The sequence below is a fragment of the Micromys minutus genome (assembly GCF_963924665.1).
Source record: "Micromys minutus genome assembly, chromosome: 12".
NCBI lineage: Eukaryota > Metazoa > Chordata > Mammalia > Rodentia > Muridae > Micromys > Micromys minutus.
Window position 1 is genome coordinate 31,992,172 of NC_137981.1, and position 26,511 is coordinate 32,018,682.

At 40.5% G+C, this 26,511-nt stretch overlaps 1 protein-coding gene across 1 annotated transcript in view; it reads right to left on the reverse strand.

Moving 5' to 3' along the window:
• Positions 1-445: 445 nt before the first annotated feature.
• The window catches only part of DNAH12 (dynein axonemal heavy chain 12), a gene marked incomplete at both ends in the record, with an annotated part of 152,272 nt that continues 126,206 nt past the window's right edge, over positions 446-26,511 (reverse strand). Inside the window, 14 exons of the mRNA XM_080926847.1 lie at positions 446-636; positions 2,807-2,874; positions 4,969-5,060; positions 5,793-5,930; positions 7,705-7,909; positions 11,605-11,708; positions 13,304-13,492; positions 14,304-14,537; positions 16,276-16,413; positions 18,932-19,072; positions 19,352-19,605; positions 19,911-20,061; positions 22,056-22,200; positions 23,935-24,093. Of these exons, the coding sequence (XP_080782973.1) occupies positions 446-636; positions 2,807-2,874; positions 4,969-5,060; positions 5,793-5,930; positions 7,705-7,909; positions 11,605-11,708; positions 13,304-13,492; positions 14,304-14,537; positions 16,276-16,413; positions 18,932-19,072; positions 19,352-19,605; positions 19,911-20,061; positions 22,056-22,200; positions 23,935-24,093 (2,209 nt within the window). The remainder of the gene's footprint in view (positions 637-2,806; positions 2,875-4,968; positions 5,061-5,792; positions 5,931-7,704; positions 7,910-11,604; positions 11,709-13,303; positions 13,493-14,303; positions 14,538-16,275; positions 16,414-18,931; positions 19,073-19,351; positions 19,606-19,910; positions 20,062-22,055; positions 22,201-23,934; positions 24,094-26,511) is intronic.

Consider the following 26,511-nt stretch of genomic DNA (forward strand, 5'->3'; position numbering starts at 1 on the left):
AATTCTTTGTTTAGCTCTGTACCCCATTTTTAAAAATAGGATTATTTGATTCTCTGGGGTCTAACTTCTTGTTGAGTACTTGAGTGCCCATGTGTAGTGACTTCAGGCAGCTGAGAGGAACATGTGCAATGACTGAAGACGGTCAGCCCTAGGAGAGGAATATACCCCTACTATAAACTCAGTTATACTTGAGGCCAAACCTTTCTGTTTCATCAAGCGTTAAGAGACTAAATGAAGTCTAAAAGATTTTCATATACTTTGTTTCACATCTGTCTGAAGGTGTCCAACTAAACTCACAGGAATCTGGTTATAGGACTTTGCTAATCAGACCAAATGTGGCAAAGGCGAGTTCAAAGAATGACACCACACTATTCAGTTTGCGATTTTTTTTTTAAGTAAGTGAAAAATAAAAAAAATGATCAGACACTTTGTTAACTCATCCAACTTAGTTATCCAACTGACAGAGCAAAGCCACCCCACGCTTGACCCAGTGCTGAGCAGGCTGGTCTGTCTTTAACAGCATTGCAATGACAAAGTTGGTAGAGTGCCCTGTAGTTGAAAGAGTTCCTTTACGCTCACTCGTCTTATACAGGGGACAGATATAGGCATCTGTGTTCACAATCTCAGTCTTTATACCTTGAAAAAAGAGAGAGGAAGAGAAACATATTCATTAAAGAGAAAGAAAACAGCCTGCGTCTAAAAGAACAATTGTTCACCTTGTAATAGGATGGCCAAGATCTCGAGTGTGACATTTGGGAGATTCAAGTTTAAATATAAACAGTTGGTATATCAAGACAAGCACTTTTATATGAGCCTAGGCCTAGAAACCAGAAGTTGACTGTAAAGTTTTGTTCTCTTATGGGACTGGAGTGATGGCTCAGTGGTTAAAACACTGCCTGCTGTTCCAGAGACCCCAGTTCAGTTCCCAGCACCTACATTTGGCAGCTCACTTTCTGTAACTCTGCATCTAGGAGATATGATTGATGCCCATTTCTGACTTCCACAGCACTGTAAACGTATAGCACACAAACACAAGCACATAATTAAAAAAGAGACTCTTAAAATAATTGTGTATATGTCTCTGTGTGGAAATATATGTGTGTGAAAATAATTGTGTGTATATGTGTGTATCTTTGTGTGGGGATGTAAGTATGTGGACATAAGTTTAGTTTCCCACAGAGGCCAGAAGAGGTCACTGGACCCTCTGGAACTGGAGTCACAGGCAGTTGTGAGCCACCCAACATGGGTGCAGGAGAGATAATTTGTGTTCTCTGGAAGAGCAGCAAGTGCTCTTAACTGCTAAGCCATCTCTCCAGTTCCATAAAAATAAATCTTAGAAAAACAGTTTTGATATCTTAGCAGACATAAAAAACCTCTAGAGAGAATATGGAGGGAAGGAAAAGGTGACACGTTGGAGAGGAAGAAGTCAAACATAGTGTGTGAGAGGAGAGAATTAGGGAGAAACTCCTTAGAACTCTAACAGGACTCTTTAGAGCACTGGACATCTTGAATTACAGACAAAGCAAATGCCAAGAAGTTCAAGTGTCCGTGCAGGTGTGAAGCCAGCACTATCTGCAAGCCAGCTTTAACATGTCAGTTAGATGGAGCAGATTACTAATGAGGAAAATATACCAGCTCCTGTAAACTCACAACACACCCTAAGTACAATTCATAGAAGCCAGATGTAAGGCGTTAGGAGTTTTTCTAAGTGAAAGCTGCCCTTGTCACGCTTGAATCCCATTAATAGGAAAGATGTTTCATAGGTTGGGTGGTGACAGTAGGTAGTTTGTGAATATGTTTATCCAGTTATTTAGAAATAAGAAAATTGGGTGTATCTCAGTGGTGGGGAACTTGCCTCCTATGTGTGAGGTGTAAGGTCTGATCACAGCATTTCAAAAAGGTAAAGCTAAAAATAACTTTTAAAAGTTAGAAAAATGAATGAGCCTCATTATTATTGTTAGTAGTTAACGTTTAGAAAAACAATGATGGGCCTTTAATCCCAGCACTTGGGAGGCAGGGTCAGATGGATCTCTGAGTTTGAGGCAAGCCTGGTCTACAGAGTTCTAGGGTAGTCAGAGCCTCATAGAGAAACACACAAACAAACAAAACCCAACCCAAACCAACAAAACAGACAAACAATTAAAAAAAGAAAAGAAAGATGAGGATGGTAAGCAAGCACCTCCTCTAGGGGGTAAAACAAACAAAACAGAGTAAACAAGGTGGTATAGTAAAAAGATGGTTATTTTTTACTTTATGTCTTATGTGCCTGTGTCTGTGTGTATGGGTGCCATTGTGAACTTGTGCCTACTGAGGCCAGAATATGGTGTCAAATCAGTTCTATCTGGAGCTACCAGCAGGCCAGAGAGAGTCTCAGATCCCCTGGGCTAAGAGTTACAAGTGTCAGATGTGGGTTCGGGAAACTGTGCCCTCTGGGAAAGTGGGGAGCGCTCTTAACTGCTGATCCGCCTCTCCAGTCCCGAAAAGCATATCATATACAGGCTGAGAGCACAAGGAAGCAGAGCGATGCTTCCAAAATAATATAATCGCCACAAAATAGTTACAGCACAGATATCCCATATTTTATAAATCAAAACTGAATTAATCCTAAAAGGTTTGAGCAAAAACTTATTTTTTTTGAATTTTTAAATATTTTCTTATTGGATATTCTCTGTATCTACATTTCAAATGTTATCCCCTTTCCCTCCTCCCACAACCTCCCCCTCCCCTTGCTTCCATGAAGAGGGCAAAAACTTATTAAGGGAAACAATATCTGTCACTGTTAAATCTCTGTATTAAACATATTTACTTGGTTTTATCCATATGATGGGCATCAGGTCAAACAAAAGTTTGGGATGTTGTTCAGCAAGCAATCCACTGCAAAGAGAAACGATGGACATTGCTAGTTACTTCTGAAATCTGCGCATTAGAACAAGATTGCTAATTGGACATTGGCCTTCAATGTAAGAGAGGACCAGAGATGCAGAGGAAAGATGGGGGGGTGGGAAGAAGAAGAAAGAAGAAGAGGAGGAAGGGGGGAAAGGAAGAGGAAGAGGAGGAAGACCAGAGATGCAGAGGGAAGAGTGGACTTAGAGAGAGAGGAGGAGGATGGGAAGGGGGCAAGGGAAGGGGGAGGAAGAGGCATGAAGAGTTGAGAGAAACCACTGAAGATTATGGAGCGTGTCAACCAGTCAACAAGTACCGACACCTGCCAGCGTTCATGCTGCTGAGGCAGACACTGCGCTACCATCTTCCCTCAGCACGGCATGTCCAGTCGCAGAGTGGAGGCTCAGGGCTCTGAATAGTCATTCCTGACAGGGTCAATATTCAACTGTAATCTGGGCATGGTGACTCCCACTATAAGCTCAGTACTGGAGAGGCTGAGCCATGGGGACAACTGTGAGTCCAAGTTCCCTCTTGGCTACTGACTAAGACTTTGATAAACTAGATAAAAACAAGATAAAATAAACTTTAAAATAAAGGTTTGTCTCTCTAGAGAATCTGGTTCTTTTCTCCATACGCTGCATCTTCTGTTGTTCTTGTTGTTAGGAAGGAATTAAAGAAAACTAAATAATATAAGAAGGCAAAGAAGAATGCAATCAGTTGATGAGGCGGTAAGACCAGCCATGGAGCTGCACACCAGCAGGACAATGCTTAAGAGGATGAGGCAGGGGAATACTAAATTCAAGACCAACCTAGACTACACTTCTGTGCTTCTGTGGGGAATATAACCCAGTAGCAGTGTTTTCCCAGCACGAGTGAGGAAAACACACACACACACATACACACACACACACACACAGAGAGAGAGAGAGAGAGAGAGAGAGAGACAGAGACAGAGACAGAGACAGAGACAGAGACAGAGAGACAGAGATAGACAGAGATAGAGACAAAAAGGGAAAGACAGCAGAGACATTGAGACAGAGACAGAGAAACATACAGACACAGGTAGAGAGACAGATCAGAAAAGAGAGAGAGATGTGAAGTATGTATATCTGGGTATGGTGTTTGAATTTGGAGATGCAGAGTTTGGAATGTGCCGAGCTGGTTTTAGCCCCTGCTTTGGTTCAGTAATTCCTCATCACACTCCTTGCCCACCTTTGGAATAGTAACGTGTCCTGTGAGAGTGTATGTAGGTAGTATGTGATCTGCTCTTGGATTTTACAGGGAGTTAAAGAGATCGCTATGAGTCTCAGAAGAGCCTCTGAACTGTGGACTCTTACAGTGTTGAGACTGTGAGAGCCTATGGGGACTTTTGGAGTTGGACTGGACGCATTTTGCATTATGATATGACTACAAGCCCATGGAGACCTAGGTCTCTTCATTACCCTGTCTTGAAATGATCTCCGTAGACCTTCCATGTTGTTCTCTCATTAGCAAATTTTCCTACCACCATCTTTCACAGACTTGGGAGCAAAGTCCAATCCTGCCTTTGAAAATAGATTGTGTGGACAAATGAATTGTTAAGGACCAGGGTTCCAAGGGAAAAAATGCCCTACCTTTTTATCCCTACTTATTTTAAACCAAGAAAAGCTTAATGGTTTCCTCTTATGTGTCTCAGAACAAAGCTGGAAACCTCTCTCTCTCTCTCTCTCTCTCTCTCTCTCTCTCTTTCTCTCTGTTTTTCTCTCAAATGTAAACAGACTTCTATTCTGTAAATGGGAACTTATTAAGCTGTTGGCTGTCTAGAATTGATTCAGTCCCACACAGAAAAGAGGGAAGGGAGCTGTTACCAAGTAGATGTGGAACAATTCCATCTACTTACTTTCCTAATAATGAGACCTCTAGAGTTAGGGCCAAAAAACAACTGCTCATTAGCCATCCCAGCCTCAAAAGTGATCTTGTGTAAGGAGTCTGAGGGTCTATTACTTCTTGTAGAAGAGATCTTTTGGTTTGCAGAAGGCAGGAGAGCTTTTTGCCACAGTGTGGTCCACCTATGGTGGTAGAGGGCCTGTCACTCACAGTACTAACCTGATCCTGTCCCAGCGTGCTCCATCAAGATACAATCCGTGAATATAAACGCCATCTTCTGGTGGATAGGTAGACTCATCAAAAGGAATCACCTGAAGAGATTAATACTACTATTAATAACCACGCTAATAATACTGTTCACCACATACCTTCATCTTATGAAGAAAACTCTGGCAGAATAGTCAGGATATGTTTTAAAAAACTCGTTAGACTATAAAGTTTTTCAGCCATAATCTATAAAAATATATAATACTGTATAGCTGTCGGTGTGTGTGTGTGTGTGTGTGTGTGTGTGCCCAGTGCGCATACAAGGGTGTGTATTGGTGTCCACATGCAGGTGCATGAGGATGGATGTACATGTGTCTGGAGGCCAGAGGTCATCCTTGGGTATCATTTTTCAGGAGCCATCTGCCTTTGGTTGGCTGGCCTGTGAGCCTCAGTAGCCCTGGGGTTAAATGCATGTCACTGCCCGTGGGTTCTGGTAGCAGAAGTCACGTGCTCATATTTCTGCGGCAAGCATTTTACTAACTGGGCTATCTACCAGCCTTGAATAGTTATTTTGAAGCATTTTATCAGGTTTTAATGTACCCCACATTAATTTTTGTCAACATAAGAACAATGCTAGGTTATTTGTACCAAGTATTGAGATTATTAAGGTTCTAGATACAGCAAGACAAAAATTTACATATTTTATAAAACACAAAGAATAAAAAAGTAATTTGATTATATTTGGCTTTAACATGTAAATTTTTCATATTCTTCTTGCTTAAATATGTGACTGATTTAATATCACACTGTTTACTTAAAGGAGTGACCTTTCATACCTCAAATTCGTAGCCAAGTAAATCAATAGGGATGGTATATTTTCTGGCATAATTCTGCATAGCTCCAGTTAAAAAGGCTTGAGTGAAAAAGAAACCAGAGATCCAAAACACACTGGGTTTCCCCAAAGTAAACCAGTCCTTTAAAGGAAAACAGAACTCGTTATGTCTATGTTTACAAAAGTGTCACTACACACAATTATTGCTTTTGTCTAGGAAACTCCCCAACCCCCGAGTTCATTACAAAACTTTCTCTGACATCAAATGTTCTCCCCCCTCCCTTTTCTTCTAGTTATTTTTCTTGGAAATTCAAAATGGTCTCAGCATTAATTTGAGTAAATTTAATTTGAAGGAGTCAAATCTCCTGCAGAAGAGAAGGCACAATTCTGAGTATTCATTGTATGTCTTAGCCCAATGAAGAGCCACCATCTTTAGAAATTTTACTCACTGACCGAAGCTTTAACCTGTGCTATTCCAGATCGGGAGCCCTGGTGTCTCCTTGTCTGCAAGTGCACTGCCCCTCAGGATCAGGACTTAAGCCTTCTTTTTGCACCAGCATGCACAGTCCTCTTGCTCCTGTCTGCTCGATATCTGAACAATGTTACTGAAACTCATCTGACCATGCTGTTTACGTCAGATTTGTCATCTTGCACAATTCTTCAGCAGCCCATCAAAGTAAAACCAAACATCCTGGTCTCCTATTCAAAATCCTCTACAACCTGTCTCCAAAGAATATTTTTAAATGCGCCCTTTACTCAGGAATTCTTTTTTTCTAATTAGCCAGGACTACCTGCTGGTCCTGTGTGTGCAGAGCAAGCGCTGTTTCTCTGCCTCTGGGAAGATAGTGCTGCCTCCCTCTGTCCTGCTGCGCATTGGGCTCACTTTTCCTGGTGGCAGGTCTCTGGCTACCAACTGGGGTGGGACACATGACTGACATCTGGCCAATCATCCTTCATGGTGGCAAGTGACACAAGGTAAGCCAAAGATGCAAAAGCACTTGGTACAACTTTTGGGAAGCATCCTACTCTCAAAGTATGCCTGAAACTCTCCCCATGTTGTACCTTTGTGTAAACATAGACCTTGAAATGAGAAAGCAGTGGGGCCAAGGAAAAAAACCAGTTTCTTACCTTACACTTTTCTGTGCACTGAACATCTCTGTGTATGTGCACACACATGTGACCATCTCTGTGTATGTGTGCACATGTGACCATCTATGTGTATGTGCATACACATATGACCATCTCTGTGTATGTGCACACACATGTGTGAACATGTGTATTTATATGCATGTGTGCATGCTGGGGAAGCCTGGGAAGAGAGATTCAAAGAGCGTCTCCCATTTTTGAGATAAGGTAGAAGAAAAAGTTCTGATATTTTGAAAAAAGGAGAATGTTGATAAAGCCTTGATTATTAAAGTCACAACGTAACATTAAACAGTAGTGTCTGGAAATCACAGACTTAGACTTTTCATAAATATAAATGTCACTTGAGTTTGACTAAAGTAAATGTTCATTTTCTACCTAGTGCTTTAAAGTGTGTTTATCTTATAATATTCATAAATATGGTTAGATAACCAGAAAACTAATAATTATATTCCATTCAACCTGGGGACATTGAAATGACCACAGTTGATTACTAATATCTCTCTATTCAACAATGACAAGTCTATATTGTGCTATGTGGTTATTTTGGGCAATATTTGAATAAGTATTTTCACCTGAATAATATATATTTTAGGTATAAAATGATATCTGTCTATCTATCTATCTATCTATCAATCAATCTATCATATATCTATCTATCTATCAATCTATCATCTATCTATCTATCTATCTATATATCTATCTATCTATCTATCTATCTATCTATCTACCTACCTGTCATCTACTTATCACCTATCTCCTTAGTACTTTACCTCTAAAAACTTCAGCCGGGTCAGGAAATCTGTGATGTAACTTCCAAGCGGCTTCAGACTGGGGTATGACCGTTTTGCCCACATTTCTGGAACCTTCCCAATAAGCAAGCTGCCCGAAAGCGCTTCCAATGCAGAGTCCATCACAACTACGCCTTTAATAGCCTTCTTGAGGTCCCGTAGAGTATTACGTATAGTTCTGATTAAACTGCAATGAAAGAAACTGCATCATCAACATATTTGATAGTAAGTATCAATGAAAGAAGAGACAGCAGGAGACAGGTGTAGCCTTATGGGCATGTTCCCCAAAGCATGGCTATGCACTCTCCATAGGTAGTCTGTGAGCTAACTGTAGGTGCCATTTGAATAAGCATCTTTTTCATTTCAGCTATTACATACTATTTTTTTTTTTTGAGTCAGGGTCTTACTATGTAATCCTGGATGACTTGGAGTTGGCTATAAAGACCAGACTGGCCTTGAACTCACAGCAATCCACCTGTCTCTGCTTCTTGAGTGCTGGGATTAGAGATGTGTACCACCATAAGTGGTAAACCACTTTAGAATATAGACTAATACCAGTCACACACTATTTTATTTATTATTTTATATTAGTATCAAACAATATCAAATTATCTTTTGACTTTACTCTTAAAAATTATATATTGATAAATTGTAATTGTATATGTTTGTGGAATGTAACGTGGTGTTACAATAATCAATACAATTGCAAAATTATATTAAATTCACTAACATGTTACTGCAAATAACATGTCATGAGGACACTGGAAACTTACAGCTTTATGGTCTTGAGATGTAACATGTGCATAATTATTATGTGTACTAGGCTTGCGGTGTGACTGATGTGACAGCCCAAGCTTCTCCCTTCTGTGTAGCCGACTGCACACCCTGACCCCCATCCCCTGGTCCTCCCATCTCCCAGCCTCGGATAACCACCCTGCACTCTTTGCTCTTGTCCACAAACAGTGAGAGCTTGCAGTGCCCATCCTTCTGGGTCTGGCTCGTTTCACTTAGCAAGCGTCCTTCAGTTCTGTCGCTGCTGCTGCGGATGAAAGAACCCCGTTCTCTTTAGGAATAAATACTGCAGTGTTGTGAAGACTGCTGCAGGGAGCATAGGAGTCCAGACCTTGCTCTGACGCGGTGATTGAAACCCTTTAGGTAAATACTGGAAATGGCGGCCGCTGTGCGGTACGGCCATTTTGTTTGTTTGTTTGTTTGTTTGTTTGGAGGACCCATCATGCTGTTTTCCCGTAACTGCTGTACTTGTGAGAGCGAGGAATGGCTTTTATGGTTCTCACTTGCATCTCTTACAGGTGCTGCTGATGGCCTTTCTTCTAATACTTGGCCTTTAGGTATGTTGTGTGACAAGTCTCTTGCCCATTGATTAATTATGTTTGTCTTATTTTTGTAAGTTGTGTGGATTCTTTATATATGCTTTATATATATATATATATATATATATACATATATATATATAAACATATATATGTATATATAAACATATATATATGTAAATCTCCCACCATATGATTATATAGATTATATATGTTCCTTCCTTTGATATGGAGAACCTTTGTATTTTCAGGTAATTCTATTGGTCTATCTTTGCCCTCCCCTCTAACCCTGGGGGAGGGAGGAGTCAAATTATAAAGAAAAAAATCACGTCACTATCCAGACTAACATCCTATACTTTTCCTCTGCGGTTTCTTTCAGTGGTTTTATAGTCCCCGGTTGTGTGTCTGTCTGTCTGTTTGTGGTGCTGGTGACTGAACTCAGGGTCTTGCGCTTGTTAGGCTTGTGGCCTACCACGGAACCACACCCCCAGCATGCTTTTAGGCCTTGTGTTGAGCCTTTATCAGTCTTGAGTTGTTTTGCACTGTGCCCCTCAGTTTCCCCAGCAGCACTGCAGATGACACTACAGCTCCCCCATTGATTGTCACTGGCAGCAGGTCACCTGTTGACTGTAGAAGCCTGTTTCTGTTTTCTGAGCTCTGTCTTCTGTTCCACTGCTTAATGCTGTTTCCCTTATAACCAGTGTACAGGGTACATTGAGTTTAGGTCGTGTGACGCCTCCAGCTTTGTTTTTTGCTTGTAGCTGCATTAAATAAGCTGTATGAACTCTAGGATGGTTTTTCCTACAGCGAGGAGAAATCCCATTTGAACTCTCCTCAGAAGGGCTTCTTTGAATTTATGGACATTTGGGAGGACCCAGTAAATGCAAAGAGTCGCCCAAGGAAAAACATTGGGTAAGTGATGTTACAGGTAATACACAAATAGGAACAGCTGAAAAAGGTATGCAAACAGGATATGGCAGTGCACACTGTGGTCTCAGTGTGTGAATGACTTAGACAGGATTTGTGTTTGGGGCCAGATTAGGCTACACAGTGAGGGCAAGAACAGTCTGTGCTACATTGCAAGGCCTTCATTCATAAAAACAAAACAAGAGTATTATATACCGGCTCAAAATGGAAACCCTGTATCGAAGTATAAACTACACATTCATTTATACATTTTCGAACACTGCTTTCTACTCAGGCTCAACAGTTGAAACATCATTATTATGCCTTAGTGAATAAAGAAGCCCAACTAGCTGAGAGATCGTGTATATATAACTATTGTATTTTTATAAGAAGTACTAAACTATGCTTGGAAATTGCTCAGCAGGACTGAATCTGGCTAGCATCTGTGAGGCCTTAGGTTCCAGTCTCTAGTCCCACTAGACAAAGGCAAGGAAACAAACTCCATCCCCTAAAAAATTCCAGAGTTCAGTAGAGCACCATGTTATTTTAATATACTTTAATACATCCAGAAAACAAGATAAACATGGAAATATTACAGAAAACTCATAACAAAACAACTTTCTATTTCTTGATCCAACATTGAATTCAGAAAACTTCAATAGAAGTCAGAGCAACTACTTATTCAGCATGGTGTACCATATCAACTTCAGCAAGAAAAGGGAGCCGAACACAGGACTGCACACCTGTAATTCAGCATCTTCAGCTGGAGGCAGAAGATTTAGCAGTTCAAGGCCAGCGTGAGCTACGTAGCAAGTCTAAGGTCAGCTTGGGCTATGCTTTGTCTCAAAAACCAACCAACCAACAAATGAACAAGGTCTAATGGCTAATTGATGGCTAATCTGGGCCACAGAGAAAGGAAGCACATGCCAGAGTCAGAAACAGGCAGAAAGGACACATAGACCCAGCCCGGGTTCACTCTGTCTCGTTTTTAAGATCTCTCTTTTTGACTATGTGCATGTTTGGTATCTGTGTATGGAGGCCAGAGGAGGGAGTTGGAAATTGTGGAGCTGGAGTTACAGGTAGTTGTGAGCTGTCTGATGAGGTTGCTAGGAACAGAATTCAGGTCCGCTGGAAAAGCAGCAAGCGCTCATAACCACTGAGCCATCATCTCTCTGGCTCCATCTTTACTTTGTGAAGAGAGAGGTCGGTAACAGAGATGACAAGTCATGTGACTAATGACCATTTCCAGTCAATAAGAATGGATCTCTTTGTCACCATCATTTTTACATGATAAAAGAGTTTCTCGCTTGGCAGTGGTGCCCACACCTTTAATCTCTGCACTTTGGAGGCTGAGGCAGGTGGATCTCTCTAAGTTCCAGACCAGCCTGGTCTACAGAGTATACTCTGAGACAGCCAGTACTATACAAAGAGACTCTGTCTTGAACCCTCCCCCACGCATCCCCCCTCACATTTCTTCCCCCCACAAATTCTCCTGGGGCCAAAGGGTATGGTACTTAAAAAAACAAAAACAGGAACAAAAACAAAAAAGGAGCATTTTAATACTTTTAAAAAGATTTTTAAGTTCAATACCAGCACGTCATTTTGTCACGTTTGGTTGTTTCTGAAGTCCCAGGGGTTTACTCACTTGTTAAAGCGTTCCATTTCTTGCACTAGCACAGTATTCATACTCTCCTCGTACCTCACAGGGTAATTCTTTAGTGCTGCCTCAATGTCAAAATCATCTGGGAGCTGAAAGAACAGATGCTGAAAATCACAAGTTGCTCTCAGAGCAGACAGTAAGTTTCACTCAGCTGTCAGGACAATAATAGCAAACACATAGGTGAGCATTTATATTTTCTCTTTTCAGATGAGGACATTGCATTTCTAAGAAGCTGTACACTCTCTTTTTGTAAATGAAGTCTTGTTTTTCACCGATAAAAATGTATTTACAATTTTATAGCAGTTTTATGTTCACCTATAATCAATTATCACTGGTTAACTTACCCTCCTATCAAATAGCCCATCTTGTAAGTGTAGAGATGTTCTGGGGCACAGGGAGAGAGGAAGTATGGGGTTCTATGCAATATTCACAGACACTGGTGTCAAGATGGCAAGGCTGTGGACTGCTGACACGTCCTGGGACACTGGCGTTCATGCTCAAGCGGCAAGGGAGTCTCCCAAGCAGGGAATGGTTGAAATGAGAGTCAAGTCACCAAATAGTCCATGCTTGGTACTGAAGAACTTGAGTGCTGTCACCCCAGTGATTTTGACTCAGCACACTTCCCTTATCCCAGATAAGTCACAAATCTCCTGCCTGGTACTTGTTAGGGCTCTTATTGGAGAGAGGACTTGTGAAGTCCCCACAGAGAAAAGCCACGGAGGCAGGTGTGAAGAGAGGCAGATTGCAGAGTCAGCAGCTTGGAGGCCCGGATTGACTGTTGGCTTCCATTGTGGTGGCAAGTAGTGGTACAGGCTGTGGACTCTGGAGGCAAGTGGATTAGGGTCTGGATAGGTATGGGCATAGTGCCAGTATTTACACTGCAAGGGAGCTATAAGGATTGCTGGCGAGGATCATAATCTGTTGAAGTTCCCTTAGCCACTCTTTATTGACTTTAGACACAGGGTCGAGGTGACAACACAGCACCTCTCTGCAGTACCCAGTAGGCTGAGTCCATTGGGCTGTCCCATGGGACGCACAGATGCTGGCTGAGTGCTGACATCACCTCCCCGTGCCTTCTACCTCCTGATGTATAGATCAAAAAAACATGTGCTTGGGGGCTGGAGAGATGGCTCAATGATTAAGAGCACTGACTGCTCTTCCACAGGTCCTGAGTTCAAATCCAAGCAACCACATGGTGGCTCACAACCATGTGTAATGAGATCTGATGCCCTCTTCTGGTGTGTCTGAAGATAGCTACAGTGTGCTTATATATAATCAATCAATCTAAAAAACAAACAAACAAACAAAAAAACCCCCAAAACACCCATGTGCTCCTTGAACCAGCAAGTTCAGAACATTCTCTAAAAAGTTTTTCATTTTTCATTTAGAAATAAAAACAAACTGTATGCACATTAGTTCACCCACAACTATAGTTACTAAGCAGTTGGCTACGTAGTGGGCATTTCACAAACTATTTTAAGTTAATTTCTCCTTAATGTCCTCAAAAAAAAAAAAAAAAAATCCTTACAACGACTGAAATCACTCTCATCACGTAACAGATTTGGAAACCAGTGTTTGACAAGTAAAGCATCTGGCTAGTTGCTATACTGCCACTTCCTGGCGTTCCCAGTACATACCACGTTTCCATAATGGCACGAGCGCTACATTTTAAGCCGAGCATTACCTTCATGAGGATATCTTCAGTAATTTCTAATAGGATCTGGTCAGTGCTTCCCGAGGAGCCTGTCTGTTTGGTGCCACCCTGGGTGAGGAGCAAGGACTCAAAAAGGACTTTGGTTTGTTGAAGATCTTTGGAGATATCAACATTTTCATGTAATCCGAATATCTCGGGTTCTTGAGTAAACGGCAGTTTCTAAGAGAAGACATAAAGCACGCATCGGGTACTCAGTGGGATCAGGATGTGCCACTCCAAAATATGCCGCCCTAGAAGAACAGCTACTTTAAGATAAAGGTTATTTAATATGAACAGGTTTAGAGTTTTCATCCTGCCCTAATCTGCCGAACAACAAGGTATAAATCTCTCCTTGTGCCAAGAAGAGGAGAGAGTTTCCTCTTGCTAGAGACAGAAAGCTATCCTGCATGAGTCTGCAGACTTCACTGAGGTAACGCTACCCTCCCTTAGTCCCCCACAGCATCCCAATCCCCTTACCACTGACTGTCAGCTTCCCCTTTGTGTACCCTGTTCTCACAGTTGCCACGTTTTAAATGGCTCTATACACACCAAAGTAAATTGCTTCTTTTCTCTAAAGCTCCTGTTATACATAAGATATCAAATTAATACAAATTATATGATTCCTCTTCCATTAAGCTGCCTTTCATCCAGATAAGGCCGTGAGGGCAGAGGAAAATGGGTTCTTTCTTCTTTTCCTACTGAGCATTAATTCGTAAAGAGATGCTCAAACAATGAAGGGTTAAGAATCAACTAAGCATCAAATACCACAAGCTTTAGATTTTCTGATGTTCAGTAATTATCTGAACAAAAAGAGACTCAGAAAGGTCATTAAAATCTTGTTTGCCTAAACTTGTACATTAGAGGGTGGTACTTATCATTCACTTAAATCCCTCTCCCCTCCCCCTCCCTCTCCCTCCCTTCCCCCTCTTCCTCTCCCCCATTCCCTTCCCCTTTCCCCCCCATCTTATCCTAGCTTCAGAACACAATTTACCTTAATGAATTCAATGTAGTCATCATAAGAGCCTTTGGGAGGCGCAAAGTAGTTTCCACTGGGAGAGAACTTGTAGTGAGGGTTTTCAATGATGAGAGAGTTGTAGAAGTCGGCCAGCATGGTTAACAGGAGCCGCCTGTCCCAGTCATCCGTCACCCTCCCTCCGTAGTTGCACTCCCCAGTCAGGTAAGAGATAGCTTCAAATGGGATTGTGTCATATTCGTTTATAAACAGCTGAAGCAGAGATAGAGGTGAGAAGAGAAATCATGAAATCCTTTCACTTCGTTTCAGTTTGAAGATGGAAGTCTCTCTTCTCTCCCTGCCTATGCAGGAAGGGTGTGTGTGAAAGAATTGTTACCATGGGTGCTAGGGAATGTCTGGCATTCAGTATGTGATTTGGAATGACTTTGTCTCCATTCCCCATTTTTTTCTGATTTATTTATTTACTCCTACTCTGTAGTCCAGACTGGCCTCAGACTCATGCCAATAGACCTACCTCGATGTTCACGTGCTGAGATGACAAGACTAAACCACCATTCCTGGCTCATATGTTCATGCATGTGCATGTGTGTTTGTGCATGTGCGTGTGTTGCAATGCTATGTTACTGGCTGAGAGAGTCTTGCCTGTCTCTGAATTATAAACTAAATGGTGCATGGTTGAGAAAATATTTTTTGAGCTCTCCAGAGCCCAGTTAAAACAAGTCTTCTTTGAGATTCCCATGTTTTCAGGGGAAGATAATTGTCAAGAGATTTGAGAGAGAACTGAGAAAGACAAAAGGTTATTCTCTGAGGGAAGGAATTTTGTGATATATGAAAATGTTACACCTTCCTTCTCTTTAGAGGAGGATATATGCATGTTCATCTGGCTCTCCCCAAAACTGGAGTAGCCCCCAAGAGAACAGAATATTAAATTTGTCCCATATGCTAGAAATAGAGACAACTCTCTGGAGCTGTTGCTTACTCACTTAGCGGTGAGTTTTGGTTCTTTGGATAGAGGTCTCCTGCTACTGTGACCAAATGAAGATGGCTTAAAGATGAGTTTCTCCCATGTCCCCACCCCTAAAGGTGTGAAAGATGGATGTAGCTTATGTCTGTGGATTTCAATGCTGGTGCTGGGAAGGTTGACCTCAGAAAATGCCATCTGGGGCCTGGCGGATGTCAAGTACTTAGATGGTTGCTTTTTAAGTAAAATATTTTCCATATTGACTACTAGTTCAAAATCAGTGTTCAAACCAAAGTCATTCAGCATATTTTACAATTTGTAAGCATGGAGTTCAGCAACTGTATAGATTCTCACAACATAGGACTTATTTCAGGGAAGGTTTCTCATTCATTATTTTTAAAGATTTGGTAAAATACTAATCATTTATTTCTAACTCTTTTTACCCCTTCAGCGCTGGGGACCAAACTTGGGGCTCATGTATATTAGGCAAGCTCTCCACTACTGAGTTACATCTCCAGCTAAGTATCAATAATCTCTATGAAAATAATGTTATCTTTATTATAAAATTTGGCATGTACTGGTTGGTTTTGTGTCAACTTGACACGAGCTGGAGTTATCACAGAGAAAGGAGCCTCAGTTGGGGAAATGCCTCCATAAAATCCAGCTGTAAGGCATTTTTTCAACTAGTGATCAAGGGGAGGGCCCAGCCCATTGTGGGTGGTGCCATCCCTGGGCTGGTAGACCTGGGTTCTATAAGAAAGCAGGCTGAGCAAGCCAGGAAGTGAGATCCCTCCATGACCTCTGCATTAGCTCCTGACTCCTGACCTGCTTGAGTTCCAGTCCTGACTTCCTCTGGTGATGAACTGTGATATGGAAGTGTAAGCTGAATAAACCCTTTCCTCCCCAACTTGTTTCTTGGTCATGATGTTTGTGCAGGAATAGAAACCCTGACTAAGACAATACAATTAACCACATCCCAGGGGCTTTTAAGCAGTGATCTTCATAAATGCTGGTTTTGTTTTATCTTACCTGCAGCTGCCGGATACTGATGCGTAGATCGGACTCATTGAATCCATATGGAATATTCCAACCTAGAGGACCGAATTTCTTTCTCTCTTGAACAAGGGCATGAAAAAAACAAACTCCAAAAAGCAATTTCTCCCATGCCTTTAATGCAAAAATTATACAAGACAAAAGTTTGATTAGATTTCCATCAGTAAAACTAGAGAACTAGATGACCTTTTTGTAACCAGGGTCTATGGTCAGAATCCTTCAAATTTCTATTTTAAAATGGCATGTATCTAAAGACATACTTTCTATAAAAACATTCACCTTATGCTTAATTCAAATGCCTAACACAAAGCAAACCATAATACTAAATGCTACTAAAATACAGATTATTATTTTTAAAGGTTTATGTATCTATTTCATGTGTGTATATTGTAGCTGTCTTCAGACACACCAGAAGAGGGTACCAGATCCCATTATAGATGGCTGTGAGCCACCATGTGATTGCTGGGAATTGAACTCACGACCCCTGGAAGAGAAGTCAGTATTCTTAACCACTGAGCCACCTCTCCAGCCTTATTATTAATATTTTATAAATGTGTTGGCTAATGATACCTGTCATTCATAGTTATCTCGAGAATCCCAGCAGTAAGTATTCTCTTGTAGATTCATGGGCATGTGCTTCAGACTAATGAAGAGAATATGACTAAACTCCAATATATAATTCCCAACATAGTTTCTTTTCTTTCAGAGAGCACTGTGAAAGCAGGTTTAGTTGGTCTATTCATGACGTCTTCCTGTATTTATTATGGAAGCCTCCTACATCAGTGCTCTGGGGCATGATCACCCATCTCTTTAGATCTCTCACAGTAGATTGCAAGTATCTCAAGTGGAAACTTAAGGGTTCTTTGGAAAGGCAGTTGGATGGTGTTTTTCTGGGGCAAACACGTGAAGGAATGTTACATTAGAGTGGACACAAGTATGACATGTTAGCAACGTGAATATATTGGTCTGCCTAATATTGCATAGTTGAGCTGCATTTTTCAGGACTCCACAAAAAAACTTTCTGGTGGTGTTCTATAGTTTCTTGCCGCTTCTGTGGATTGGCTGATTGGCAGAGTGATGTCAGCTAAGACAGACCCATGTGCTGAGGCAAGACATGTGCTGAGGCAAAACCCGTGGAGGGCACGTGATATTTAGAGGGTATAAATAGGACTCGATGAGCAGTATTGTACATTGAGCATATTTCTTTCAGACTTCCACATTCTCTTTCTCATGATCCTCCCAAGCTTGTTTTATTCCCCCAGATATCTTCGCTTCTACTTTGATGTCATACACATGCATGATTTATTATATAAAATAGAGAAGAACAAATTACTAAAAAATTTTGATTTGGCTTAATTTACTTATATATATATATATATATATATATATATATATATATATATATATATTATATTCATTTTTCTGCAAATGACACAACCTCACTCTTCTTTATGGCTGAAAAAGTCCACTGTGTCTATGTACCATGGCTCCACAACTTAGTTATTAAGTAGTGTTGCAATAAACATCTGTGTGCAGCTGTCTCTGTGATGTGTTGACTTGGAGCCTTTTGAATATCCACATGTGATATATGGTAGATTTACTTTTGGTTATTTAAAAACACTTATTTGATGCATAATGTGTGTGTCTTCTCCCTGTATGTACAGTGCCCACGAAGATGGGAGAGGCCATTGGCTCCCTACAGCTGGCATTACAGATGGTTGTGAGACACCCATGTGGGTGACTCCACCATCCCCAGCCTCTTGTTTTCTAAATGGCTGACATTCTAACTTGGGTCAGAGAAATTCTTAATGTAGTTTTAATTTGCATGTCTCTGATAACTAGTGAGGTTGTGCTTGTTTTCATGTTTATTGAATGTTTGTATTTTATCCTTTGGCACTGTTCATTGGTCCATTGATTGACTGAGTTGTTTAATTTCTTGCTGAGTTCTTTAAGTTATTTGTGTTTTAGATATTCATTCTGTTGGCTGGATAGTTAGCAAAGATTTTCTCCAACTCTCTAGGCTGTCTCTTCAGTTAGCTTTCTGCTTTGACTCATTTGGAGTGGGTTTTTATGCAGCATAAGAGGTGGAATTTATTATCCTCCTAATGTGGTATTCTCAGTGCCACTTGCTAGACACATTTTCATTAAGAACTGCTTACATAATCCAGGCTTGTAGCAATCTCCCTGCATCAGCCTCCTGAGTGCTGGTATGACAAACAGGAACCATGCTGTCTAACTATAAAATGGTTTTAGTTACATGGTGGAAAACACGGTATGTGAGTTAGTCAAAGACACACTCCTCTGCATGTGTGTTCTTCTTGCTTTATATCTAGTTCTTTGGAGTTGCACAGCACACATATTTGTGGAAAGAGTGGTTGATATAATTTAAAACTCCTTTGGCTTTTAGTTTATAAACTAAACTACATTCACTCAAGAATTATGTATTTCAGTATTGATTATGTCATAAGCAGAATATAGACTATTGAGGATAAAACGGTGAATTAGGTAGAAACAATTTCTGTCACATTAGGAAATACACCCAGTTTAGAAAACATACTAAATAAAAACCTTATGTTAACATATTTATCTACTATAAGAACAAAATTGGAGAGTGCTGAAGGCCAGACATTACCAGTTCTTTGCCGGGGCATCCCTTGAAAAACTGAGTATCAGAAATTGGATCAGAGAGATAAGACTGAAGGAGATTTAGCCGAAGGCCGGTGGGAGGCTCATTGGTCATTTTTACTCCATTCTGTAGAATTGTTACTGGGAACTAGGAGAAAACAAATGTAAAGTATTATGCAAGACACCAATCTGGAGCCCTAAAAATGTAAATGCCAGTACATTAAAAATAAGTACAGGTAGCAGAATATATGAAAGTCTTTAAGGTTAAGGGTTTAAAACTCAATTAAGAAATACAGTATAACAGCCAAACAAAGGCCCCAGGGCCTGTCACAGGGATCAGACAGCCAGACTCCTCTACCATAGGGATCAGACAGACAGACTATATGTACAGGAATCAGACAGATTCTACCACAGGGATCAGACACACTTTTGGAGATGGGTAGCTTGTGAGCCAAAGCCTAAATGTTGAATTGCAGATTTCAGGCGAAAAATCTTCACATATTTTTTCCAGTGTGGGCATCCAGGAGACAGCAAGGTGACAGTTTTGTAGACAAACCCATGTTCCTTCTTCTATTGCCGCTGTAATCATTTTTGTTGCAACTGGTCCTTGCCCTTGTCCCAGTGAAATAGCTTGAAATTTATTTCCGGACATAGCTTTATCATTTGCAAATTTCAGCAGGCCTACAAAGGGCAAAAACAGATGACACCATTTCTTACCCTATTCTAGCATATGTGCATATGTGTTTACCCTGAAACATTCCTTTGCCTAAACACCAGATTTATTGATGAATTTATAGTCACATAACAAATGTTTCTTGAACAAAATGTTTTAATTATAAGTTAAAAGACTAGAATATATGCTGCATACACATGTTGCATTTATATACATGCATGCAAAACACACACAGAAAAGAAATTTTGTGTGTGAATGTGTATACCTGTGTGTGTGTATGTGTGTGTGTGTTAGTTATAGTAAATATACTTACTGGCCATCGGATCTGCTCCAGGAGACAACACAAAAACTAAAGGGATTGTGCAATTTGAATCCAAGTAACTCTTTGTCAAGTCAAATGGTGGAGGCTCTACAAATTTTTTCCCTAGCTTGTCAGTCACATAGTTTGTTATGGCTGGAGTTATCTGGGAATAGAGAAGACACCGTCAAAAATAAAAAAATAAAAAGAAGACACAGGCTTTTGAAAATGTTTTGCTTCATAGCACAGATTTATTGAAAAACACAAAATATTAAAATTCAAGCATAATTGCCCAAAGACATACAATGCATCATAAAAGCAGTAATTTCCCTAATGTTAGAATAATAATCTGTAGACTGATAAGACAAGAAAGACATTCCAAAGGAGCGTATCTGTTTACAGAGAAACACTAGTAAATTTTAAACATAAGAAGGCACTCTCAGGACTGGAGAGACAGCCCACAGTCAAGGGTGCTTCTCCTCCAGAGGACCCGAGTTCTGTCTCCAGCACCCACATCTGTCAGTCCACCACCATCTGTAACTTTAGCTCCTGGGGAGCCCACACCCTCTTCTGGTCTTTATGGGCATATGCGTACACACAGAGAGAGAGAGAGAAAGGGAGGGAGGGAGAGGGAGAGAGTATATTCTCTCTCACACACATGCATAAAAATATTTTTAAAAAATTAAAAAAAATAAGATCTTTTCATTTAATATGGCAAAAACTGAAGACTCTAAGCCATTTTTGTGTCCTTTAGGTAATAGTAGCCCATGTATTTTTTTGGCATTTCTTCTGGCTAATGTCACAAGTGACTGTTTTAGGTAGAAAGACATAAATATAAATTATTATTATTGTTTATTTTGTTTTATTACATGTATTTATTTTTTTATATGTATCATGTAGATCAGAGGGTAATTTGTGAGAACCAGCTCTCTTCTTCCACCATGTGAGTCCTAGAAATCAAACTCGAGAGCATTGGGCTTAGCAGCAAATACCTTTACATTACTGAGTCATCTCATTAGGCCACGGGTAAAAATTATATATATTATTGCTAGATCATAGTTTTATAAGGATGTTTTCTTCAATACTTTCTTTTCAACAGACGTAGTATTCATGAGAAAGCTTCAATCTTGCTGACTAAGGGGCTTTTCTAGATGAGCAAAAAAATCTGAATTTTACAACAAAGTAAGCCTAGCAGGGTAGCCCCTGAGGCAGGGAAGATAGTTGATGCCTTTGGGGTTCCAGAACAAAACAGCCTCAAATAAGAACAAGTAGGGACAGAGAGCTGGCTCAGCAGTTATGAGGACTTTTCACCCTTGCAGAAGATCTGGGTTTGGGTCCCAGCACCCACATGGTGGTTCACAACCACCTGTAACTCCAGTTGCAAGGGATCTAATGCCCTCTTGTGACCTCCATAGACAATGGGTATGCACATAGTGTAATGTACATACATGCAGGCAACATGCTCACACGCATAAAATAAATCTTGGAAGGAAGGAAAACAAAGAGGGAAACTAACATGTAAACAAATATATTAAGGTGCCTTACTGCTTGTCTTTGGACTGTAGAGAGAGAAGTTAATTTCTAAGCAGTTGTATTTTTGGTGTCTTTGTTATAGTGGGCTATTTTATACTAATATTTATTATAAGAAAAATATAAATTATAACTATACTTAGGTCTATTATGCTGCTACATGAATAAACAAAAGATTTCTTTAAAGGCCATAATACCCTAGTATTTGGTCAGATAGTTGTCTACTCTTTGTTCTGAGACTTTTAGCAAGTTAATATTTAAATCCATAGATTTAATAAAGCTAGCTTACACAACTTTTAAACATTTTAACACTTAGCTTATATAGACATTTCCTTTTCTATCCTAATTCTATATGTTTTCTGCATTTAAATGTTAAAATACCTATTTTTTTTTTAATTTGAGACTTTTGAAACAAGGTCTCACTCTGTAGCCCATGCTAGCCTGGAACGCATAGTGGTTCTCCTGATTCCCTAGTGCTGAAATCACATTTTCTATAAGAAAGGCCCACTATTTTTGCGGTTAGGAGGCCCGTCATTGACTATAGTGTCATTATGCAGCATGAAGCTGTTGTGTTTAGGACTGATGCATCACAAACAGCATTTTATCTGGATTTCAAATTTGTGTTTTTACCTTATCAGGCCTTAGGCAGCGAAGAATTATTATTTTCTGCAGTTCGTTCAGGTTCTTATCCATTGGTTCTGGAAATTTCATATTGTGTGGCTCTTTGCTGTTATAGATTTTCTCCCACGCATATATGTAATTGCAGAAATGCTCCCTAGTAGAAAAACGACTGTGTTTTCACCGAGAAATATGTTAAGAGAGGACTGAGCAAGGGAAGGAGTAAGGCAGCAAAGGGACCATGTTAAAGTCACTAGACCACAGGAGTTGCTCTGGAGGAGGCAGAGATGTGCTCGATCTAGAAACAGACACACGCTGAGGTCAGCAAGTGAGCCCTGTCAGATTCCTGGTCTAGCCCTGCAGACTTTTCCCGAGTTAAAAGTCGCCAGCTCTGGTTGCCTGGGTGCTTTTCTCAGGCCACCCACTATTTCCCACTTTTCTCATATCCAGGGCATGTTCACTCAGCCCAAGTCTTTTTGCTTGTTTGCTTCTAGTTGTTGCTGCCACTGAGTTGACAGCTACCAACAGCCCACTCTGACCCTTTTGCCCACAAGGCTTGAGCCTCCCTGCTGTCAGAGGCTGTTGGGAAGCTCCACTTTGGGAGTAGGGGGTGGGTAGACAGAACACCTACCTGTGATATTACCTTCCAGAATGTAAGGTATAACAGGTTGTATTTCTGTTATGGTGACTTAAATATTAGCTTCAAGGATACAGGGTTAAATAAAACTTGCTTTGATTTCTTATAATGCAGGAGCTATAATCTGTGAGACATTTATGAAAAAAAGACCCCTAGAAACTGATTTTGAGAATGTATTGACTCCCCTCTTGGGCCTAAGTAACCTAACTTAGTCACAACAAACATTTTGCTTTCTGCTTAGTATGCCTGTCTTTTTTTTTTTTTTTTTTTTTTTACTTTTGGCCATCTAATTACTTCTGCAGGTCTTCATGTAAGTAACTCAGAGTCTAACCCTAATGTCAGCCCTTCAAGGCTGAAAGCACAGAGGTGAATTATATGTTTAAATATGCAGCCATCTTCTTCTTCTTCTTCTTTTTTTTAAGATTTATTTATTTTTATATATAAGTACACTGTAGCTGTCTTCGGACACAACAGAAGAGGGCATTGGATTCCATTACAGATGGTTGTGAGCCACCATGTGGTTGCTGGGATTTGAACTCAGGTAGTTTAGGACAGAGACCTTGGAGGAGATAGGGATTGGTCAGGTAGTTTAGGACAGAGACCTTGGTTCCTGTGCTTGGTCAGAAGCTGGAAATAGCTTCGTTTCTATTCTGGCTAGAGGTTAGAAATGTCAGGAAAAGTAGGATGGGCTTTTTGTCATGCTTTGGTTTCTTGTTTTCTTTTTCTCCTAAATGTACACCGTTGCCTGGAAACTGTGAGGGTGTGACTGAAACTGAGAGGCATCTTCACCGCACTGAGGCTGAGCAGACTGACCAGCTCACCTCCCAGTGCCTCACCCCTGTTTCTTCTACAAGCCAGAGTCAAGTTGGGGTCTGTTGGTAGATTTCTCAAGGCACAGAACTTTTAGAGGAGGTGCACCCGAGGCTCAAGGCAAGGGGCTGAAAATTCTATTGACCTGGGTGGAAAAAACAGAGGCTTTTGTGATGGGAAGGAATATCTTGTGTACATTTTAGTAAGTTATTTGTTAGTTTGTGGCTTTGTTTCCCAAGATACTGTAAAGTATAGAAAGCCCAAGAGAATTCAACTCGAGGCTGCAGTACTGACTGGACAGCCCTCCTGATTCCCAACTGTTGTCTCTGAGTCTTCTTTTCCATCTTTCCTATAGTCATCCTCATGCAGCCCCCCTCCCCCAGGACTGTTTGCTGGGTACCAACGAGACCAGGACAGTTAAGTCACTAAATGCACACAGTTTACCTGAGTCCGTGGAAGACTGGAAGTTCACTTGCTCGACAGATCTCCTCCCAGCTTTTGTCCTGGAGCCAATCTGGATCAGGATTTTTTTCAGCACTCTTAAGACTTATTCCTCCAGTTAAAAGAAACATCAGCTCCTGGTATTCAATCTCTTTCTTGGCCCTGTGTTCCCAAACAATAGCTGTTATAGGTTGCTGATGCTAACATGGGATGTCATCTCCATTCCTGTCAGGAGTCAGGATCAGCCATGGATCCTTAGAAATACTTTCTGCCAGCGGCCCTCAGTGGCCACACTGGCAGGTTCTCAGTAGGTTATTTTCACTAGCCTTCTGGCTCTCTACTACACTTAGTCCTATAGCAGAAGTCCCTGCCTCCCACCCTACTCCAACTCCTCTGGGACTCCTCTAAGTTTTCCCTCATGGTCCATTTCTATTTCTTTCTGTCACCACTGGCCCACAAAAGTGCCCTCTACCGGAGATCTATAGCCACCATGCTTGCCTGGAGATCCAGAGAGGGCAGTAGCAACCACAGAACAAAACTAACACCCAACAAAGACAAGACCACGTGTCAACACCAAGAAACACCTCAAACATCATAACTCCAGGTGCCTAGACCCAAAGCAAAAACACAAACATGAATGTTAAGACAATATGCATCTTCCAGAAGCTTGTAATCCAGAAGCTTGTAGGCCCTGAGAAATGAAATATAGCTAAGTCACAAAATAAGACTTTAAAATAGCACTTATGCATATGTTCATGAATCTTGAAAACAATATGAATAAATTCCTTAATGAAGTCTGGGAAAATACAAGAAACTGAACCAACCAAGAAAGACATTTTAAGACATAAAGGTAAGATTTAACAAAGAAAGAGAATCAATGAAGAAAACTCAAAGTGAAACAAAACTGGAAATGGAAATTTTAGGGTGTCAAAACCAAGAGAAAAGGCTCACCAGACCACAAGACATGGAAGAGAGTCTCAGGCACTGAAGTCAAGGTAGAGGAAATGGACATCTCAGCCAAAGAAAATGCTAAGTTTAAATCCGAGAAAGATGATGGGACACTGAAACAACCAAACCTGTGAATAATAGAAAGGAGGAAGGAAAAGAAAAGCAGGTTAAAGGCAGAGAAAATACATTATCAAAACATAAAAGGAAAACTCTCCAATCTAAATGAGGTTGCAAGAAGCAGAAAGAACACCAAATAGACAGGACCAGGAGAGAAATTCCCCATGACACACAATAATCAAAACACTGAATGTACAGAACAAGGAAAGGAAGCTAGAAATCGCTAGGGAAAAGGAGCAACATTTAAAGGCAGATCCGACTAGAATAACACCCAACTTTAATGAGCAGACAACCATATAGATTAAAGGTAAAACCTGACATCTATGTTAAATCATGCACATAGATCTTTTGCCTCTGGCTTAGATCTAAATGTAAAAAGAAAATAATGAAATTTAAAGATAGCTATCAATATCTTTATAATAGTCGATTGATGGCCAATTATTTTCACTAACCAAAGACAATAAACCAGATAATATTAAATTAAAAATTTGTGTTGATTAAGAGGATGGAAAGGCATTCTAGATACTGAATGACAATCACACGTGATGGGTTTGGATCTAGATTATATGAAGAACACATGGAAGTCACTTAAGAAAACAACAAAACCACAATAGAAACAAAGGAAAGTGTTATAAATCCCCCCAACCCTATTTGTATGTGTGTGTTGTGGGTGTGTGTTGTGTCTGTGTATGTGTGGTCTATGGCTTGACATCTTTAATCATCACAGAGATGTAAGTTTAAACAACAAGGAATAATGGTTATCACACACCTAAATGTATTTTGAAAATGACAATAGATGACACATATCTATAATTCAGCACCTGGGGACTGAGGCAGGAAGGTTGTGGGTTCAAGTCCATCTACTTAGGAAGACACTGATGTAAAGAGAGTATTTTTGGGTAATACACAATTTTGGTGCAGACCTACAACAATAGGAGTTTGCAACTGTTAATGGGATATAAATGGGAACATCTGGCAAATAAGTTGCAAGTTTCTTTCTAGCTCTCTTCAAAAAGAAGTGTGTATAGGAGAGCAGGGAGACCTTCATACAACAGTGTTTGTGGTGCTGTTATTTGTAACACTGCCAAACTGAGAGCAACTCAAATATCCACCAAAAGTGGAACAGAGAAACTTTAATGTATTCCTCCAGTGAATGTCACAAAGCAACCAATGCAAACAAGTAAGTTCTCAGATGAATCTTTTTAAAAGTGTGTTGATGGGCCAACGAGATGGCTCAGTGGATAAAGACACTTGCTGCCAAGCCTGATGACCTGAGGTGACCTCTAGGTTTCAGGTGATGGAAGGAGAGAAAGAACTCCTGCACTATGTGTGCTCACACACACACACACACACACACACACACACACACACACACACACACTAAAAAGTTTGGACAATGAGGAAAAAAACAGACAGAAGACCTACGTTTGGATACTTTTTTAAAAGCAAAATAAACTGCAACATTGGAGATGAGAACAGTAGTCAGCTGTGGAGAGAGTAGGGGTGAAGCACAGA